The 22,775-nt window shown below is 40.1% G+C and overlaps 1 protein-coding gene across 1 annotated transcript in view; it reads left to right on the top strand.

Moving 5' to 3' along the window:
* The window catches only part of gpr107 (G protein-coupled receptor 107), a 79,987-nt gene that overhangs the window by 18,953 nt on the left and 38,259 nt on the right, over positions 1–22,775 (top strand). The window contains exons 10-14 of the mRNA XM_052037065.1: positions 998–1,073; positions 2,400–2,473; positions 4,043–4,160; positions 7,600–7,730; positions 9,589–9,632. Of these exons, the coding sequence (XP_051893025.1) occupies positions 998–1,073; positions 2,400–2,473; positions 4,043–4,160; positions 7,600–7,730; positions 9,589–9,632 (443 nt within the window). The remainder of the gene's footprint in view (positions 1–997; positions 1,074–2,399; positions 2,474–4,042; positions 4,161–7,599; positions 7,731–9,588; positions 9,633–22,775) is intronic.

Genomic DNA, 22,775 nt, shown 5'->3' on the forward strand with positions numbered 1-22,775 from the left:
TTACATTTAAAAAAAGATGGAGTTATGGGTGTGATCCTGAAGTATTCTACGGTAAAATTAGAAATTCATTTGCTTGGTGACTGAAAGGCCGGGAGTGACCCCTGTGACTATTGGCTGCAATATTTGTTGTTGTTGCTGGGCCTATCTGCAATGCTCTTCCAGACATAGTTGCTGTTAACAATTCACAAAAAAAGTCTTCATTAACAGGCTACTGAAATGTTGTAGCTTCCATGGATTTTAGCTTTTTTCTAAATCCATAAAAACGTTTCCCTTGAAAATATCCTACACTGCAGTTTATTTTTAAGTTTGGGTGTTCCTGGCAATGTGCCTTACTCTCTCAACTGTTCAATGAACATGTAAAGGCAAGTATGGATTTGGGTTAGAACAGTAAATGCAATACTGTAACAACCTTGCATGTTCACAATCCTACCTAGTTACATTGTGGACAAACAAACCAAGTTTGTTGAATTACACTGGCTCTTTGATCTGCTCTGGATGAAGTGATTCTACCATGTTATATTTGGCATTGATTTGTTGATATAAGCGCAAGTCTAAGTGATCAGTAATATCAGATTTGTTGTTTTTACTCCCATGGTGAAGCTTGATTCTGCTCCCATGTTTGAATGGTATATGAACACACAGTGAATGATAGCGATATTAGAGGGAAGTTTGCACCAGTGGAATTGTGCCTTGGTAAGGGTTGTAAACACATGAAGTGAGTATAGAAGGGACTTTAATACTTAAAATATAAATAAATCCAAATTCCAAGGTTAGGACGTTTTGCCTCCAGTACTTAATGGTAGTTCAGACATGTACAGTGGTTAGATAGTATATGTGGGAAAATGTATGCAGAATCAAGTATTTAAATTGACTTCATGTTCACTATGCAGGCAATGTGAATGTGAAATAATTTAGGTTTGACTTGAAATTCGTTTTCTCGTATAACTAAATTAGAAGTGTGATCAACATATTTACCATGTGCATTCTTTTTATTTAGCAATGACGTGTTTAAGATCCATTGGCTGATGGGAGCACTTGCATTTACAAAGTCCCTTTCATTGGTTTTCCATGCAGTAAGTCACCTGTATCATTTCAGTATTGCTGCAATAACAATGATGGTCGTAATACCTCCTAATAAAATCAGTTTGTGAATTGTTTAACATCTGCTTTTTAACAAATTCTCTACAGTTAAGAAACACAGTAGTGTATCGTTCGATGTGAAATGTTGGGCTTTCCTCCTGATGTATTCTAGTGGCATGTTCTTGGTCTTGATCAATGAGATGAAGTTGGGGACTTGGGGAAAAATTAAGGTTTTGCCTTACTTTATAAGTAATTTGCTTTGTTGGAAAGAAGGGAACAAAAATTGCCTTCCATAGTGTACCAGATTTTTGAGTCAGCCAGTTTTACAGTAGTACATAATATTGGTTCACACTCTTTTACAGGAAGAAAATGACATTTAAAGCTGGCATTTTGGGGTTCCCTTGATGCCTCAGCATTTATTTCCATTATTTTGGTGAAGAGCCATTTCATCACTAAATCTGCTTCACTATTTCTTACTAAATTTAAATAGATCTGTTGCCTGTTGGTTCAGGTGTTTTATTTGATAGCAAGTAAATGAAAAGGCAGCAGCATATTTTTGTGCATCCTTCAACAAAACGAGTGAAAATATTTTGCTTTCTTCTTTGATACACCCTGGAGTTGATTTGTTTATTTCCACTAATTGTTCAGTGGCATTTAGGACTATGACCTAGACCCATAATGAGATTAAATAAGAACAGAAAATTCTGGTCAGGCATCATCAGTGGGAAAGCAAAAATTTAACAATGATCTTTAACCAGAACTGAGTTATAACTTCATATTTGCAGCATCCATAATACTTTGCTTTTGAATGAAATTACTTTGCTCAACTGACAATATATATACACTGCTCATGGATGGTATAAGTCAAACATGCAGGCTTAGTTCAGTTGGGTAGGGCATAATTAAGTTCAGAATAAAATAAACCCTTCATGAACCCTTGAAGTACCAAGTCTTGTGATGTACCAGTGATATTTATGGTAGTCTATACAAGATACATTGTTATAATCTCCACAACACTCACTTATTATGATTTTTCAATTGTTATAACCCAGAATTCATGAAGGTAGATTCTTAGATATTTTGTATGGTATATGTGGGGCTAACTCTCTCCATGTGGCAAAGAAGGAAGTAGTCTTTTGCTTTTCCCAGTGGCCATTTCTGATATTCTATCTTTGACTCAAAATGTTGATGTAACTGGTGAACTGGGGAGTTTGCACAGAAATTGCCCCCACAAAAACATAAAATCATTCAGTATTTCTTTTAAAATGTCAATGTCAGGTGAAATGAATGTCTTTATTTTTCTCTCTCTTCCTCAACAGATTGACTATCACTTTATTTCCACTCAGGGATACCCCATTGAAGGTTGGGCTGTGGTGTACTACATAACACATTTGTAAGTGTGATTTGTTATTGCCTTTATATAAATGGAATATATTTTGTAGGCACAGGAGCCAGAAGGGCCACGTCTGCATGCACGGAGTGAAGTTTGTATGCAAGCTACACTCTCATTTGAGGCAGGGAAAACTCCAAGAAGAAATATTATCTTGTAAAATTTTATTTTTACTTTGAGATTCTGATTGCTGCTCCCTTGGGTCAATCAGTACAATTAATTTAAATTCTCCTGAATTTTATCGCATCCTAAATTTTTGAGCGATGATTTCAATGGTTTGTATTGCAAACAAAAATAAATATTGATAGTGAATGGCAAGTTCTATAACACCTGGTGGAGAAAAGACAGTTCACTTTTCATGAACTTTTCATTAGAACTGTCCTGATGAGTTCTGACAAAAGGTTTTCACTTCTCTATTTGCCTTCTCCAGTACAATTATGAAGTTCCAGTATTTTCTATTTTGTTTTAGATTTACAGGATTTGTCTGCTCACTTGTGCTGTGTGTCATGTGACTAATCTGCAGGAAGAGTTGTGCACAAAATAGTTTTGATAGGTTGAGGCTAGCCAATATGAAGCCAAGTAACAGGAAATATCTGAGTAAAAATAAGATTTCTGCTTTATATTTCACTAAATGCAATGCTGACGGTTACCATTCTCATTAAATATTGTGATCCTCTCTCTTAATTCTTGTGCTTTTCAAATTGAAGAATGGAACTCATTTCAGGCACCACTGCCTTACTTAAGCATAAACGTATAAAGAATGAAGTTGTTTCTATTTGACTGTTGTAACCAGCCTTGTGTTTCATGTTGATGCACTACTAGAAATAGCCAGTGCAAACCATATCATGACATTGGAGCTGATGTTGTAAACACCACTTCTCTTTGGGTCGATATGAAGTCAGAATGAAAGTTTGTTAAAACTCTAGTTCAAGTTGTTAAATGGGTCAAGATCATTTGCTCTGTCAAAATGATATCAGATTATGTACCTTTATCCTCCCTATACCAGCTGCTGCAGTGAGGAGCTCAGACTAGCACTGCTATAGAAGGAAGGCAGGAAGGATTGTCCTGTGATATTCTCTTACACAATCTTGCTGCCAGTTTCAGAATTGACTTTAGTGGAGGTGTGAAAGTAGATCCTCCCTCTTTGCAGACAATGGGATATTGCCAGCAGATTGGAATAATATTGGATGTGAAATACTGATAATGGATTGCGAATCTTTTGATTTTGATCCTTTCAGGCTGGCATTTGTGAGCCCCTCAATTTTAAGAGTTGAGTGCTTGAATCATTTTGATAATATGATAAGGTTCTCTAAAAATGCAAGTATTTTTCATCATTTTCTATTTAACATATGGTTGCTGGTCGCTTAGATGTTTGGTATTAAAATACAGTATTTGATAAATGCCTTCAATAAGTTCCATGAATAAAACTTAGCATTTAAATGTATGAAGCTCTGTTTCTGACTCATTTTGTGGTAACAACTATAATTTTCATTTGGAATCTGGGGAATGTGCCTTTGCCATTGACTGCCCTTGTTTTGTGCTCTTTGCTAATGATGTCTTCTGTATTTTAAGGTTGAAAGGTGCCCTGTTGTTCATTACGATTGCACTGATAGGAACTGGCTGGGCCTTTGTTAAACACATCCTCTCAGACAAAGACAAGAAAATCTTTATGATAGTTATTCCACTCCAGGTACAGAAAATCCTAATTACTGATGTCCTTTTTGAAACATTCACTGCACATTTCTGTCAAATGTTTGGGTTCTGATGATTGCATGTATCCAAATCAGATTGCCTTATGACACATAATTATCTGCTACTGCGGCCTTAACACTGAATGTTTAGTGATGAGAAAAAACATGGCATGTTGTGTGTTAGCAATAAAGGTGGTAAATACTGGAGATAGCAGGCCAGGCAGTATTTTCTGTTTTTATTTAATATTTCAGCATCTGTAGTTTTTTTTTGCTTTTCAGTTATTAGCAAAATTGGCATACAGCTGTACTGTGCTTTGACCAGAAGTTACTCTTCTGTTTTTTTTTATTAAATAAAATTCTGAATAAAAACTTCAGGTGAAGCTGGTGTTCTGAGAAAATGTGAAGGGCCAGACCCAGAATGCTTGAAAGGAATGGGAAAATGATGGCCACATAAATCGAATTTATTCTGCCCATTGTGTCTGTGCCAGTTTTATGAAAGCAATATCCAATTAATCCCAGTCCCTTGCCTTTTCTTCAAAGCCAAAGATTGAGCAAGGGTGCCGACACACTGTGATTAAGTGAGCAATCCAAAAGCCTGAACTATTGACCCAGAATTCAAATCACACCATGGCAGCTGGGGAATTTAAAATAAACTAATTAGATTAAACTGAAATAAAAAGCTAATGTCAGCAGTGCTAACCACGAGACTACCAGATTGTCATAAAAATCCCTCTGATTCATCAATGTCCTTCAGAGAAGGAAACCTGCAGTCTTTGCCTGACCTACCCCATGTGTGAAATAGTCCAGCAATTCTTCGACAATTGAATGAACTTAACGAAAAGCTGAGTGAAGGAGTAAAAACAGAAAATGCTGGAAAAACTCAACAGGTCAGGCAGCACCTGTGGAACAAGAAACAGTTAACATTTCAGGTCTGAGACCCTTCTTCAGAACTGAGCAAGAGTAACAAGTTAGTTTAGTTCACAGAGAAGGTGGAAGAGGGTGCTGAGTGGAACAATGGGAATTTCTGTGATAGGGTGAAATAGTATGGCCATTAAGGGGCCATTAGATCAGATTAAGTTTATTAGTCTGTGGAATGTTATATAGTCTTCCCACTGGGACCTGCTCAGCAGGCCAGAACATACAAAGGGAAAAAGAGGATGGCAGGCAAAATTTGATCAGTTCTCATGCATACAAACAGAAAGAGAGTGAGCTATCTAAAGTTGGAGAAGTTGATATTGAGACCTGCAGGCTGCAATGTACCCAGAGGGAAGATGAGGCGTTGTTCCTCAAGTTTGTACCAGGCCTCTTTATAATAGTATACAAAGTCACAGGAAGGCCAGAGTGGGGGTGAGGCTGCGTGAAGTAGTAGTTAGCTTGTGTTGCTTTTGTGTTATTAAAACCGTAACAGGAAGGGAAGGCTGAAAAGGTGTTTCAAAGGTGCAAGGTCTCAGGAAAATGTGTAAAGGATAGAAATGATGAACAGATGCTTTATTATTGAGAAATGGTCTAATTGGAGGTAGGTAGCTCTGGGGGTGGAAAGGTTGACACTGGGCATATTAGCAGACCATTGTCATAAAGTAGACAGCTGGTGTTGGCACCTTAGCACTTGGCTGTACATTAGAGATCTGAATTAACATTTTATTCTTTGCTGAAACCACTAGAGATTTGTGCATCTCAGTGGATGGTGAATTGTTGGCATCAGTCTGATTTTTGAGTGGACTATTAGAGCTTTTGCTGCCACTGTACAGTCTAGGGGCCAAACAAGACCAGCATTAATAGCTGGATTGGAGATCAAGATAATTGAATCTTCTGGTTGTGGAAGATGGCCTAAGTGTGCAAAGTGAGTTCTTATTTGAAGGAGGGAAATTAAGGAAAACAATATGTGTAACACAGTCACTGATGGCATTATTTTGACAAGATAGTTGTTTGATTTGCTCTACTGCTTTGGGATGATGTACAGTTTTTCAGGTGGCAAAGTAAGGGAAACCGAGAAATGGACTTGACTTCCATTCTTGAGCTTGTGAAAATGGCAGCTTCAGATTTTGAGGAGCTCCACCATGTGATGCAATTTTAAACTTGCAGATCATTATTTTAATTGTATTAATACTTTTATCTAAACATATACATGTGTTGTGAAACAGATTTGAGGTCTCAGAGGCAAGGACTATGAACACAGTCTTGGAGATAAATGATTTACTTACAAAAGACAAACACGGGGAAAGGGTAATGGGAACAACGCGCACACGCGCACTGTTTATAGCGAGCGTGGGAAAATCACAAGGGTAAAACACACACACACACACACACACTGAACTAGGTACAGACAATAAAGGAAAAACAATACGATACCTGCCACCCCTTGACTCAGTGCAGGCACAGCTCTACACTACCGGGGATACTAACTAGAACGCTCCCAACCCTAATAACAGTGCACACCTTACCAACGATCTCTCCAGCGCTGTTCCACGGTTCCTTGGCCTGGGATGAAGCAGGGTGAATCCCTTGGAGCAGTCAAAAGAGAGCGAACGGAGCACATGTGGCATTCTTTATAGTGCTGGAGGGCTGGGGTGTCCAGCCCAGGTAATTTAAAAAGGCCAATGTTCTGGTGCCAGCGAGGGCTAATCGATAACCAAGGCCAAGTACAAAGGTGCTGAAAGGGACCAACGGTCAGTGTGCACTAATGGATGGGGTGGAGCCAAACCTTGATTGGCAGTGGTGTGTCTTTTGAACAGGTAATGGGCAGTGCTGTCACGTGACAGCCACGACCCTCCACAATACAACATGTAATTAGGAAAAATAGGAAATGACAATATTTCCAAAGTCTAGTGATCTGTGAAGTTATAATTGTGCAAGCCAGTAACAAAAAAAGCTCTACTGCTTAGACCCATTGTCAGTGTTTCACTTCTGAGACCAGGCTTTGATATCTCTTTTTTCTTTTAATATTTTCCTTTCCACACCAATTCAGCTTTAAAGGTCAAATTGGAAATGAACTTAGTACAATTTTAACCCAGTTCCCTGTGCTTGAGTGGTCTCAGTAAAAAGTGGCCAAGGTTTAACTAATAAATTGATAACAATATTGGAAAGTGGTGAAATATGAAATTGTTTGGGAAATAAAATATTGCACTAGGCCAATAGAGGGAGCTGTGGGATTTGACTTGTCACAGTAATAAATCACATTAGAGTGAGTGTTGCATTGTATCCATGCTGTACGACCTGAAGTGCTTAATGGTGATTTAAAATATACTGGGCATGCAAAGTTTTCCTCTTACCTGCTCCATTCCTCCTCAACCCCCTACCCCTTATCTAAATGATAAATGGGAATAAAAAAAATTCTTCTAAATCAAGTATGTATGTTTGTCTAATTGCCTCTCATTGGGCATTTGGTGAGTTTTTCCCTGCTTGGCAAGGGTCTGTGACCAAAACCACTTTCTTCCTTAGGTGCTTGCTAATGTTGCTTACATTATAATCGAATCTACAGAAGAAGGGACAACTGAATATGGACTGTGGAAGGAGATCCTCTTCCTTGTTGACCTCCTGTGTTGTGGTGCTATCTTATTCCCTGTGGTGTGGTAAGTATGATCCTGATTTAATACTGCCAACTTAAGTCATGTAACTGATACCAATGAAGAATTGGGGCAGGGATGAGGTAGGATGTCAAACTGAAAATGTTGGAAAAACTCAGCAGGTCAGATAGCATCTGTGGAATGAGAAACAATCAATGTTTTAGGCTCGGGACCCTTTGTCAGAACTGGGAAAGAGAGAACAAAATGTCAGTTTTCAGTGGAGAGAATGTGTGGAGAAGGAATATCTTCCAAACTGTCCTGCCCTTGACCACAAGAAACTGCAGAGAGTTGTGGATACAGCTCAGCACATCACAGAAACCAGCCTCCCCTCCATGGACTCTGTCTATACTTCTCATTGCCTCAGTAAAGCAGCCAGCATAATGAAAGACCCCACCCACCCCAGACATTGTCTCTTCTCCCCTCTCCTATCGGGCAGAAGACAGAAAAGCCTGAAAGCACGTACCACCAGGCTCAAGGACGGCTTCTTTCCTGCTGTTATAAGACTATTGAACAGTTCCCTAGTACAAGATGGACTCTTGACCTCACATTCTACCTCGTTATGACCTTGCACCTTATTGTCTACCTGCACTGCACTTTCTCTGTGGCTGTTATACTTTATGCTGCTTTGTGTTATTTTAACTTTACCTCAATGCATTGCATAATGAGTTGATCTGCATGAATGGTATGCAAGTCAAGTTTTTCACTGTACTTCAGTACAAGTGATGATAATAGTCCAATTCCAGTCCAAATGGATTAATGAGGATACATAGCAACACCTTAAGCTTCCTTTTCTGTGTAATGTGTTGTAAGTGGCAAAGCTGTGGGTCATGCCAGCAGCCCAGACTATACAAATAGAATAAGAAAAACTGATGATGTCATTTTGGCTCAATTTTTCTTATTTAGACTCACCTTATCAAATATCCCATTTTGTTCTAACCATACCACCTTCCCTCCTATTGAAAAGTGACTTGTTTTTCCTCTTTTGTCCTTGTTTTGTCAAAAGGGTCCTTGAACGAAAACGTTAACTCTTTCTCATTGCACAGATGCTGCCTCGCATGCTGAATGTTTCTGGCACTTCCTCTTTTGGTTTGATTTCCAGCAACTGCAGTTTTTTGATTTTCTTCAATGGTGTCAAATTGTCTGCCTGCCTATCCATACTGCCAATTCCCTAGGTTTGGTAGAAAACATAACTGATGTAATTCTGATGCAGGGTCTTGACCTGAAACATCGACCATCCCTTTGCCTCCATAGATGCTGCTTGACCTGCTGATTTCTTCCAGCAGTTTATCTTTCGCTTATCCAATTTGTAGAATAATCATTGAGGTAGTTCAGTAATGGGTCCAATTTAGGCAACGTTAACCCTTTTGTGTTCTTCTTCAGGCTCAAATTCCTGCAGAAAGCTCTTTTCTAGCTCCTCCACTTTCCATTTGATCATTGACTTTTTTCTCATGAAGATTGAGTTCATGTGGAAGGATTTTTTGTGCAAATCCCAATAAACTATTGCCCAACCAGAGGTTAGAGGGAGGAAAATTTGTTCTTGTCCTGTCCCTGACTGTTTCTGCAGCAAAGCTTGGGGCTAAATAGTATGTTAGCAGCAAAAATTGTCTCTTTTCAAAGGTTTAGGCATTATTACTTGAGTTATTGCTTAATTTATGGCTTTCAATTTATAAAAATATGCGTGGCAATTTGGTGGCTCTCCAAATATTTTTTAAAATATATTTTCAGTGTCCTTGATATACATCTTGTCTACCTTCAACATAAGCCTAATGGCTTAATTAAATTTATCTGTTGGCTTGATTTGACAATGCGGTATTTTGCACTAGCTTCAGCAGATCCTCATTGCTATTCATTGTTGCACTTGTAGGTCAATTAGACATTTGCAAGAGGTGTCAGCAACAGACGGAAAAGGTAAGGAAGAATCTCAGAATCTGAATGGTTGCTGTGTAGATATACATAGTTTTAAACAAAACACTGGAACTGCATGGAGCCAGAAACTGGACAAAGAGTCGAGAATGCTGTGGAATATCTGCTCCTTATAAATTCAAGTTCTTTATTGTCTGTTTATCAATGCAGCAATGCGACAAAATGAAATTAAATATTTTTTTTAATTAACCTACATATCAAAAAGTATCACATTTTTGTGCAGTGTACCATAATGATAAAGTTACCAATGCAGCAAAAATAATGGTAATGTAGACAATGAGGAAAAATAAGTTAGTTCTGAGAAAGGAAGGTGGGGTGGGGTGGGAGGAAGATGGGAGCTCCAGTGACCATCCACTTCAGTTCCGCATCCCACTCCCATGCCAACATGTCTGTCCACGGCCGCCTCTACTGCCACGTTGGGACTGGACGTAGGTTGGAGGAACAACCAGCAGAGGTTGTGGGGGCAGATACATTAAGGACATTTAAGAGACTCTTAGATAGACAGATGAATGATAGAAAAATAGGGGGCTATGTGGGAGGGAAGGGTTAGATAGATCTTAGAGCAGGATAAAATGTGAGCACAACATTGTAGGCTGAAGGGCCTGTACTGTGTTGTAGTGTTCTATGTTCTAAAAATCAGCAATAGCCTCGTTCCTGATTCTCCCAGCAGAATGTGCTGATTTTTAAATTGATGCAGTGGAAGGTGTGCTGAACACTGTGGTTGGGGTTCATAAGCTTTCCAGGGGTGAATAAAGCCAAATGTCGGGAGAACCACAATTTCTTTTTTGCCTCTCACCACTTCAGCCTTAATTTCATCACATATAATGGGAGTTTGATGTTAAGGAATCTCAAGCCTTAACAGGGGCAAGGTTTCTGTTATCCTGTTGCAAAGCAGTTAACATGACATTATGACATGGTTTGTTTTATCTTATTAGGGCAAAAAGACAAGTAGGAAATTAAGTTTAATTTAAAGGGCCTATGCCAGGAGATTATCCAAATTTTATATTAACTCTGTACCTTTAGGTTATTCTACCAGTGCCAAAATCCAAGAAATTTTTTTTGGAATACTACACAATAATTTAGATGTACTGACAGAACATAATAAAAAATGTAAAATAAGGATTAAAGCATTGCTTTTATTTTGATAAAATAAAACATAAGTTGCATAGATTTCTTTTTAGCTATAAACTCTAAGAGTACATGTTTATATTTGTTTTGGCTTTTTTAAATGTTTTGTTCTGTAGTTTTCAAGAAACCAATCAACTGAAATAAAATCTTGTCTTGAATAACCCTAGCAAAATTTGTTTCCACATTTCCTTTACAAATGGAATTCAGGTTTTAGGCTTTGTTTGTGAACTTGAAAACAGGCTTTTTGTTGGGGAGGTGCAAGTGCTTCATTTTGTGCAGATAACATTAGTGCATATGTTGGTCAGGATCTTCCCGCTGTGCTAATGACTGCAAATGGTGCAGAGTGTGCTGTGTGGGACAGCCTGCTGAATTCACCTAGGAGTTTGGTAGGAGCATCAATCATCACTACTGCATTTGTGGCCATAACCAGCTTGATAGGGGCAGCGTTCATCTCCCCACACAACCTTGCTCAAGACAGCATCAAATGAGCTGCTGCATGGAAGGTCAGTCAGGAGCTAGCTTCCTTCATGTGTAAGGGAGTCGAGTAAAGAGAAGAGCCACACAGATTGTAAATAATGTGGAAATTTGAGATCTTAAATGCTTCCACTTCCAAAAGAGCATACCAAATTATTTGAGCAGGTGAATTCTCTTCTGCCTAGCTACTTGTTGCACCATGTTCTGAAAATGGAAGTGGATCACTTCAGGACCAAAATGTACTTCTGAATTTGCAATTGCCCATCATTTTAATTCTACACCCTACTCCCACTCTTGCCTCTATGCCCATGACCTCTAAAAGCATTCCAACGAGACTCATTTAAAAGCTTGAGGAACAACACACCTTCTTTTGAAAGGACACTTTACAGTAATTTTGCAATAATTTTACATCATAATTGTAACTCAACAGGCAAACTCGAATGTTTCAAGGTTAAAGAAAGCATGCATCCACTTCATATTTATCATTCAATAATGTAATCTGAGGAATTAATGAAGCTTGAGAGGTAAATAAATTGACTTTGGATAGCCAAAGTTTTAGATGCTAACCCTTACAATAGCCTAATTTTACCACAGACCAGTCTTGTGTGTGAATGCTAAATTACGTTAATCCCAGCGTATGATGTCACGTCAAAATACATTATTATTACCAAATACAACAGAGCATAGTACAGAGTATATGACAGAGCATACCTCCAATACTAATTTATTTCCTATCTTCTCTTTCTGATGCTCTGTTGAGAGGTTTCTATGGTAACTGTGTTCTATACTTTTGCCAATGCTTCTGCTGAATTGTTTGCCAGAAAGCATCACATGATGATTTTTCCTCAGGCTTCTAAAATTATCCTTGACCTGGTGAAGGACTGACTAAACTGACCAACAAGGTTCCATGTTCAACACGTAGCCTAGATTGAATTAGATGATCTCTGCCTGATATTCTACTATTGGGTTTTGGAGGCTGGAAAAAAGGAAAGTGCACCCCCTGTCCTTGGTCCTAAATGCTTTTTATGGAGGTCTCTGACAGTGGGAAACTGGAGAGGTTAAATGCTGTGGGGGTGATGATGCAAGGCAACAGGGACAAGTACAGAAGCAAATGATGGCTATGGAGAATGTGTAAATGAGAGTGGCAAAATCTTTATTAGCAGCTGCTGTCTGAAAAATGTATCATAATTATAATGTAAAATTATTGAATTCAACCTGATGGCTATAAAGTGCCTTTCCAAAAGGTGGCGTGTTGTTCTTCAAACCTTTAATGAACCTCATTGAAATGCTTTAGGAGGTCATGGCCATAGAGGTAAGAGTGGGAGTGTGGCGTAGAATTAAAATGATAGGTAATTGCAACTTAAGTAGTACACTTGTAGATTGAAAGCTATGCTCCCAAACTATGTCTGGACTCCCTGCACCCCAACCTCACTCCAGCTTAGAAAAGTATACCATATTGGAAGTGATCCAGATGCTTGGGGCCCTGAATGATGAGAGAGGAGGTAAATGGTCAGGGGCTTGACCCCTGTGGTTGCACAGGAAGATTGTGTGATAAGAGAACATTGTATAGGGGCTGATTGGAGTGTATCGTGTCAGAACGCAGATAGTTTCTTCAGAATGCTATGAGGTGAAGGGAAATGGTAGTGGCATTGTACTGAAGATGGCAGAGGATGTCCATTCAATGCGGTCAATTTGATGGAGAGGAAAATAAGGACAAAGGGCATCCAATTTCAGTTCTGGGAGGGATTGGAAGAGTGAAAGCAGAACTGCCAATGTAACAGATATATTTGAGATCCTTATTCACCAAGGTGGAAGCACTTGTGTGGAAAGCAATATCATCAGAACAGTTGTGACAGAATTGGAGAGGCTGGGAAAGGAAGGATGGAAGAAAGTTCTTGGAGGAAATGGGTGGGAAGAACTGATTTTTTTATCTGTGGAAGTCACAATGATTACAGTGGATCTTGTTCAATATCTAGTAATGATGATGGGGACTGGAAGAGTTGGACATGGGCTGAGAGAAGGCTGGAAAGTAGAAACTAAATTCATTAAATTTCCCCTTCAGGCCATTCATTTGATATTCTTTGTTTTAATTTATCCTGTTCACACACTAACCAAATTCCAAAATATGTGCAATGAAGATGTTGTAAAATTATTTGCTAGAAATGAACTAAACTTTTCCATAAGATCAGCTTTTCCACCACAAAATGTTTCTCTTGACTACTGAAGATTCAAACTGCTGCATTGTCAGAACTTGCATTCTTCAAAAGCAAAATACTGCAGATGCTGAGATCAAGCAACCTCTGTGGACAGAGCAGCAGAGTTAACAGTTTGGTCAATTACCTTTCAATGTGATTTCTGGTGAAAAGTCATTGACCTGAAACATTTACTCTTGTTTCTCTACCTCCAAACACTGCTTGATCTATTGCACATTCCTACATAACACCAGTATCACATATGTCGCTGCTTCTAGTGAATTAAAACTAGGAAATGTACTTCAGAGAGCATTGATGCATTTTATTGCTGAAGAGGTTATTTAAGATTGATAGACCTCTATGCATCTTCCCTTCTGTGCTTTGTTAGACATTTGTAGACTTCCTGCTTGCAATCCATCCAGCCTTTGTTCTGTGACCAACCACCACCCCCTCCCCCCCCCCCCCCCCCCCCCCCCCCCCCCCCCCCCCCAATTCCTCCCCCATCTACTGATCTACTGCGTGCCAGAGTGGTGACTACTTCCACAACTCTAATGCAAGCAAGTTCCATCTCCATGAAGATGGATTGCTCTCAACCCCACCACAAACTGTGCTTCACTTCCCTTCTCTTGTGTTGTACTAGTACTCGAAGCCCTGTGCCTGATGCACCTTCAGATATGTCATGTTGATACCCTGGACTTCATAAAGGGCAAAACTCAGACGTCCATTGCAGCATGGACTTTGAGAATCATACCGAGACTTGCAAAAGAAACTGAGTGGGGAGAAAAAAATTGAAACACCTACAGCTATAAAGATGTTGAAACAGTATGGAGTTAGAAACTCTGAGATAACCTCTGAGCAGTTGGACTTGATAAATGTTTTTATTGTGCCCTTGTACATTAGAATTCTCTCGTGTGATGGCTCACTTCACAGAGCATGCACGTAATTGTTAACTGTTTTAGTCTGTTGATCAGACTAATCGACTTGCATTCAGGATGTCATACTAATGTTGGTAATCTCCAGAATTAACAAAGGATATGCATTTATCCAACTCCTTTCATGACCTCGGTCCATCCCAAAGTGCTTTTGAAGTGTCATCACTTTTGTAATGGAAACTGGCAGCCAATTTTAACACTGCAGGGAAGTAATATTTCTTGTATGTTAATTCCTCTTTATTAAAAACCTGAAAATATGTGTTGTTTTCAGATTATACATATGAATTCGTATTACTTTTAAAATTACACCTACTCTTTCCAAATCTCCTGCCTACAGGCATAGCCTAATCTTCCTCCCACATGCTTCTCCTCTATCTTGCCGTGGCAAGAAACACAGTGGGTGGTCTGTTAATAATGTAATACATTTATATGCCATTGTATAATACCCTTTTTGTTGTACAGCCTTAGTATATTCTCTGACTCTCTGAGAACTCTGCACAAGATTTATCGGTTTTATAAATAATGCCAAATTCATGGTGGCATTGTATGTTTATTCTAAAGTGCTTCACCATGAGTTCCTGCCTCCAATTCCTCACATGCTATGTTAATCTCAGCTGTAGAAGTGGAGAGGGGTCTGAAACATAGGATACTTGGTCCACTTTTGCACAGCTCTGACCAAGTTATATTGCTGAAGGTATGAATGCAAGTCTCTCTGCTGTCTGCTCACCCACAGATGGTGCTCCAGTTTCCTTCCACATTCTAAAGACGTACAGGTTAGGAAGTTGTGGGCATGCTATGTTGGTGCCGGAAGCGTGGCGACACTTGCGGGCTGCCCCGAGAACACTACGCAAAAGATGCATTTCACTGTGTTTCGATGTACATGTGACTAATAAAGATATCTGTACAGAGGAGATTTTATGAGGGAAAAGGAGCATTTAAGTCTTCCTGTGCCCAATACCTTCCCTCACTATCAACTGTTTAAGAGTGTAGTTCTGTCATTTTGCTGGAAATTTTTAGAGAAAGATGGTTCAAGGTGACTGAAGCTCCTGTTTTCTCTCTATATAATTTCCTATTCTCCTTTTTGTTGAAAACTTGCATACAGAATATTTCATGAACTACTAATTTGAGTGCTTAATCAAAACTACACTGTCACGCAAACCTAAAGGATCTAGTTAGGAGCCCACTGCTAGTGTGATTCATAGTTCATTCTCTCCGAGTGCTGTGGTGTTTGTGGGTTCTGATTTATAAGGAAGCATACATTCTAGGAATCTTTGGTCCTGGTTAGGGGTTCTGGTGACAAAGTATGGAAGAAGAAATGCTGGGTGCCTGACCGTAATCTGGTGTCAAATAAATCTTTTCACACAAACTATGATAGAGAATGAAATGTAGCATTCAATACTTGCGTGCACTAAATCAGTGCAACAGAGCCCACCTCCAGTCATTTTGGATCCTCTTGCCATAGGGCCAAGATGTTGTTCCGTCAAGCAGTAGCTGGCATGTCATGGCCACTCCACGTTTAAAAACAAAACATGCAGTCACCTATTCTCCCCAGAACTGGAGTGAAAGCACGTCGTCCTTAGCCACAAAATCTGGTACAAGATAATCCTGTAGAGCAAGTAATTAGGAAGGCAAATGAATCTTGGTCTTTATTGCTAAGGACGTAGAGCATAAACAGAAATTTTGATGCATCTTCACAGGATGCTAGTCTGACTTCACCCAGAGTATTGTGTATAGTTCTGAACATAGTACGTAGAACATTACAGCATAGAAACAGACCCTTTGGCCGACCATGTCTGTCCTGACCGTGAGGCCAATGTAAACTAATTCAATCTTCCTGCATGTGATTCGTAAGCCTATATTCTTTGCTGTTTATGTGTCTGTCTGAATGCCTCTTTAACATTGCTATTATATCTCCATCTACCTCCTCCCCGGCAGAACATTCCAGTCACCTGTCAATCTCTGTGTGTGTGTGTGTGTGTGTATATGTATATATATATATATATGTGTATATATATACATGAAAAAAACTTGCCTCGCAGATCTCTTTTAAACATCCCTCCCCTCACCTTAAACCACTCTGTGGAGGGGGCAGCATTTCTACCTCTCATAATTTTATAAACTCCTATCGGGTCGCCCCTCAGCCCCGACACTCCAGAGAAAACAATCCAAGTTTGTTCAACCACTCCTTGTAGCTATTACGCACCAAACCAGACAACGTCCTGGGGGAACCTCCTCTGCACCTTCTCGAAAGCTTTGACATCCTACCTAAAGTATAGTAACCAGAACGCCACACGATATTCCAAATGTAGTCTAATCGAAGTTTTATACAGCATCAACATGACTTGCCAACTTTTATACTCAATGCCCCAGCCAATGAAGGCAAGTATGCCATACACCTTCTTGACCACCCTATCTCCTTGTGTTGACACTTTCAGGGAACTATGGACTTGGACCCCAAGGTTCCTCTGTACACCAAGGGTCCTGCCATTTACTGTATACTTTCCTTTTGCATTTGACGTCTGCAAATGTAACACCCCTCATTTGTCTGGATTAAACTCCATCTACCATTTTCTGCTCACATTTCCATCTGATCTATATCCTACTGTATCCTTTGACAATCTTCCTCGCTACCTATGACTCCACCAATTTTTGTGTCATCTGTAAATGTACTGATGAGACCACCTACATTTTCATCTAGATCATTAGTATGTATTACAAACAAAAGAGGTTACAGCACTGATCCTTGCAGAACACCAGTGGTCACGGACCTCCAGTCAGAAAAACAACCTTCCACCATTCCCCTCTGCCTTCTATGACCAAGCCAATTTTGTGTCCATTTTACCAACTCACCATGGATCGCATGTGACTTGGTCTTCAACCATGAGGGACCTTGTCAAATGCTTTACTAAAGTCCACATAGGCAACTTCCACTGCCTTACCCTCATCGATCACCTTTGTCACTTCCTCAGGACGTCGCCCAGACAAGCCATGCTGACTATTCTTAACAAGTCCATGCTTTTCCAAATGCGAACAGATCCTGTTCCTAAATATCTTCAATAATTTCCCTACAATTGATGTAAGGTTCACTGGCCTGTAATTTCCTGGTTTGTCCCTGTTGCCCTTCTTAAACAAAGGTTTTCTGGCACCTGGCCGAGGATACAAAGATTTCTGTCAAGACCCCATCAATCTCCTCCCTTGCCTCCTCTAATATCCCGGGATAGATTCCATTCTGCCCTAGAGACTTAATCACCTTAATGTTTTTCCAGACACCCAACACCACCACCTCCTTAATATCAACATGCCCTACAGTATGTACTTTATGGTGAATACTGATCGGAAATACTCAGGACCTTGCCCACTTCCTCTGGGTCCACATACAAATCCCCTCCTTTGTCCTCGAGTGGATCTACCCTTTTCCTAGCTACCCCCTTGCTCCTAATATGCATATAAAATGTCTTGGGATTCTCTTTAATCCTGCTTGTCAAGGACATTTCATGGCCCCTTTTAGCCCATGCTTCCTTCATGTTCCTCAAGGGTCTCATCTGCTTTCAGCTTCCAAAACTTTGCACATGCTTCCTTTTCCTTTTTGACTGACCTTGCAATATCTCTTGTCATCCAGGGTTCTTGGACCTTGCCATCCTTATCTTCCATGTTCACAAGTACATGCTGGACCTGAATTTTAATCAACTGGCTTTTAAAAGACTCCAAATTTAAGGAAGAATGTACTTGCAGTGGAGCTGGTGCACAGAGGGTTCGTTAGATTGATTTCCGGGATGAAGGGGTTCACGTATGAAGGAAGGTTGAGCAGGTTGCACCTGTACTAATCGGAATGTAAAGGAATGTGAGGGGATCTTTCTGAATTGTATAAAAATTTGAGTGGGATTAATAGGGCAGAAATCAAATGGATGTTTCCTTCAGGGAGGGTATCTTGAACTAGGGAGCATGGTGTCAGAAGAAAGGATTGCCTATTAAAGATGGAGGTGGAGGAATTTTTTCTGAGAGTTAGGAATCTTCTGAATTCTCTATCATCGAGAGCTCTGGGGGGATTGAATAAGGGAGCTGAGGGGCATGGGAAGAGAGCAGAAAATGGTGCTGAGGTCAGGACTGGATCAGCCATTATCTTGTTGAAAAGATGGATCAGACTTGAGGGGCCTACCCATGTTCCCCTTTCTTATATTAACATTTTGTTTATAAGGCCAGTAGTTTTGTTTTGCAGTGAAAAATTTTAAATGACTGCTTGCCTGACTCTAGGTTGGATTTGCAGTTGCTGCACCTTTATTGCACAAACGATCAGTACTGTATTCCAGATGAAGTGTCCTGTTAGAATTCCAGTCACTCCATCCTGCAGCTGCCGTGTTCCACTGAAAGCTGATCGCTAGGTCTGAACCTATTAGGCATATGCCAGAGGCAGAGTCCTTTTCCACACCAGTCCTCCACCTAATAGATGTAGCACTCAATTACAATATGGCCGTGGCAGCCTGCAACTCCCCCAGGACCAACTTCTTTGTGATGAGCTTCTACGCTCTCGGCTACCCAAGTCCTGATGAAAAATTAAGTAGATTATCGCAAAAATATATTTGTTTTTCTGCATTAGATGTTATTCTTTCTCTCTGAGCACCTGGTGCAGGATTTAATGTGACAATTTTGCTAATTGAAAGACAACACTTTAATAATTTAAAACTAAATTATTTCCTTTTCCTGTGGTTTCCCATCCCACCTGTCCACATCCATTGATTTTACTGTGCAAGGTGTTGCTTAATAGGACTGTCCAGTTATCTTGAGTACATAACCATCTTTGTCAGAGTCTGGACCGTGACTCTTGACAGTCTGTTCCACTATATGCTTCATGGATAAGTGCCATATTTTCAGTCATTTGTAAGCAGTTGTCAGTGGGGCACATTACATTGCAGTGAAGATAAGACACCTTGTGTCCTTCTTCCAACCTTCAGTGTTATGCATTTTGGGGTGCCTTTTATCATCTCCAATGTGCTCCTGTGATCAGCTGATTTTGCATAATCTAATAATTAAATCTGTAGCTCAGTTATGCTCATAATTTACAGGCTGACTCTTCCAGGAAATCAGGTTGTTAAGATTTCAGATGTTTGAAAAAGTCTGATTTTGGTTGAATGCAGTATAATATAATAATATGTACCTCTGATTCTCCAAATGGATGGCTGATTAGCTGGTGCTTAAATGAGGAGGTAATTTAAATCGGACAAGCCAGCCCAGTATATGGGAACAACTTATTGCTGTCCTCAAGCTGATAATTTACTTTGGGGTTGCTCTCCCATATGCAGAATTATATGAACGTAAACAGTAAATGTGATCAGATCATTTGTGCATTAGAGGACTGCTGATACCATTTTAACAGTGACCACATATGTGGATGTTACATCAGATAATCTGGATCGTAATTGGGAGGAAACTGTTATCCCTACCTCTTGTGATCAGTGATACCTCTGTGTGTCCTAGTGCTATGCTCTTCTTCCTTTTGAATATGTAGTTAAGTTACAAATTGTTTATGGCAGTACCTGATGTCAGCATGTTTGTATTTAAACAGAATATGGTCTTGTATTTAATTCACTGTCTTCAGGAACCTCTTATTCTGAATCTATCATCTTTCCTGCTGAATAAATCATCCAACTGGAATTCTTGGTCTTTGCTCTGTCACCAAACTCTTTTGCTTTGCAATATCATTGAATGTATTAATCCCCTCAGTATTAATCACCAGGCTTCAAGACTTGGGCCTCTGTACCTCCTTCTGCAACTGGATCCTCAACTTCCTTATCAGGAGACCAGTCAGTATGGATCAGTAATGACATCTTCTCCTCGCTGACAATCAACACAGGCACAACTCTTGGATGTGTGCTTAGCCCACTGCTCTGCTCTACTCTACACTCATGACTGTGTGGCTAAGCACAGTTCAAATGCCATCTATAAATTTGCAGATGACACCACTGTTGTTGGTAAAATCTTGGATTGTGATGAGGACAGCAGTGAGATAGATTGGCTGATTGAGTGGTGTTGCAACAAGCTCGCACTCAACATCAGCAAGATCAAGGAACTGATTGTGAACTTCAGGAACGGCAAGTCAGGAGAACACACATCAGTCCTCATTGAGGGGTCAGCAGTGGAATGGGTGAGCAGCCTCAAGTTCCTGGGTGACAACATCTCAGAGGATCTATCCTGGGGCCAACACATTGATGCAATCATGAAGAAGGCATGCCAGTGGCTCGACTTCATTAGGAGTTTGAGGAGATTTGGTATGTCACCAAAGACTTTTAGAAATTTTTATAGATGTACAGTGGAGAGCATTCTGACTGGTTGCATCCCAGCTTGGTATGGAGGCTCCAATGCACAGGATTGCAAGAGGCTGCAGAGGGTTGTAGACTCAGCCAGTTCCATCACGGGCACAACCCTCCCCACCATCAAGGACATTTTCAAGAGGCTGTGCTTCAGGAAGGTGGCATCCATCGCTAAGGACCCTCACCATCCAGGACATGCCCTCTTCTTGTCTTGGCTCTTCTATCACCTGCCTACGTGTGCTCCTCCCCCTCCCCCCCCCCCCCCCCCCACCTTATTCTGGCTTCTGCCCTCTTCCTTTCCAGTCCTGATGAAGGGTCTCAGGCCAAAACGTCGACTGTTTATTTCCTTCCATGGATGCTGCCTGACCTGCTGAGTTCCTCCAGCACTTTTTGTGTATTTCTCATTACTACTATCGGAGAGGAGGTACAGGAGCCTGAAGATCCACACTCAACAATTTAGGAACAGCTTCTTCCCCTCTGCCAGCAGATTTCTGAATGGTTCATGAACACTACCTCATTATTCCTTGCACTATTTATTTATTTTGTAATTTATAGGAATTTTATGTCTTTGCACTGTACTGCTGCTGCAGAACGTCACACAGTCAGTGATAATAAACCTGATTCTGATTCCGAATGTGTTGCTGTATCCCAGGTCTAACTCACTCACAGTACTCATTCCCCTCCTGTGAAGTGCTCAACCAAATTCACAGGAGAAACCATCTGTGACCTAAATTAGTGGAACATCTCGTCAGTGTTTTCAGCCTTTTGACTTGGTTGACCACACCCTCCTCCATTGCATCTCCTGTTCTCCTGTGAAGTAGCTCTTTGTTTCCTCTGAAGTATATAAGATTAGCAGAATTGTTACATCAATGGATGTTCTTTGCAACCCTAATCTATTGCTTGTAAATCCCCTAGGGATTTCTTCTTGACTCTTTTCATTTGTTATAGTTCCCCTTGGTCAGATTGGCAATCTTCTTTTGATGGCACCCAGCTGTGTTATCGGCAAAGCCTCCAATCCTCCTGTGAAGGCCGCTTCCTTGTTTGACAACACATTAAACAATAAAAGGGTTCCAAGGAATTGCATCTGGGTATCATGCAATGAAACTTCAAATTTTTTTTATCTTAACAAAGATGCTGCTAGATCTGCCAACTGCTTCTAGCAGTTTATTTTTATTATTTGCTTGATATCCAGTTTTAGATGAGTCACATTTTGCATGATCTCAGTAATCTCAGTGCAAATCCTTTTGCATGCAACATTCACATTAATGTGAATTAAGCACTTGATGCTTTTGAAGATAAATCCATGTCCTTGCCACAAAAGCAAATATACCTTGTATACATTTGCTCACCTTGGCTTTTCTGCTAAACCATTTATTTCTGCAATGAATATGGGGAAGGCTTTGAGCCACCAATCAGTCCACTTATGAATCTGTCAGCTATGCTGCAATGAAAGTCCCAGGATAGTTGACAAGGTGTCTAGACTGCGACAAAGCTCTGAGATAAGTGATCCTGAATCTGCCGCAAGAAATACCACAATTTAACATATTTCCCAGACGTTCCATTCATAGGAATTCTTGCATGTTAATTGCTGATAATTAGACATGCAATATGCAATTAACTTTTTGACAGGTTACGATGAACAGCTGCTTGGACGACTCAAGAGAGTCTATCTGCTTAACAGAGTTAGTTTGCAATTGACATATGTGCTAACAACAAATGATCAATGCCATTAGCCCACTGAATGGGAATCACTTAAGTAAGGAAAACTGCACCTCTATCAGCAATTATGGCAGTGCCCCAACCCAGTCACGGCACAGTTTGAAGCGGTTTATGCACCTTTCCAATTATACCAAGAATAAATCTTCCATAGTACAGGTGACCCCTGCGTTACAGGGAGGAGGGATTGTGTTTCTGGAAAGCAGTCCATAGTGCAAATTTCTGTAATGCAAAACTGCATCATCTGCACATGCATCAAGAAATGCAAGTTGAATAAAATTAATTTTGTGTTTGTTTTATTTACTATTTTTCACACAAATTCCATGAGAGTGAATTTTATTCAGTATCCCAAATTTTTGGATAATGACTTGTGAATTCTGT

This window comes from Pristis pectinata, chromosome 23, assembly GCF_009764475.1.
Source record: "Pristis pectinata isolate sPriPec2 chromosome 23, sPriPec2.1.pri, whole genome shotgun sequence".
Classification (NCBI taxonomy): Eukaryota; Metazoa; Chordata; class Chondrichthyes; order Rhinopristiformes; family Pristidae; genus Pristis; species Pristis pectinata.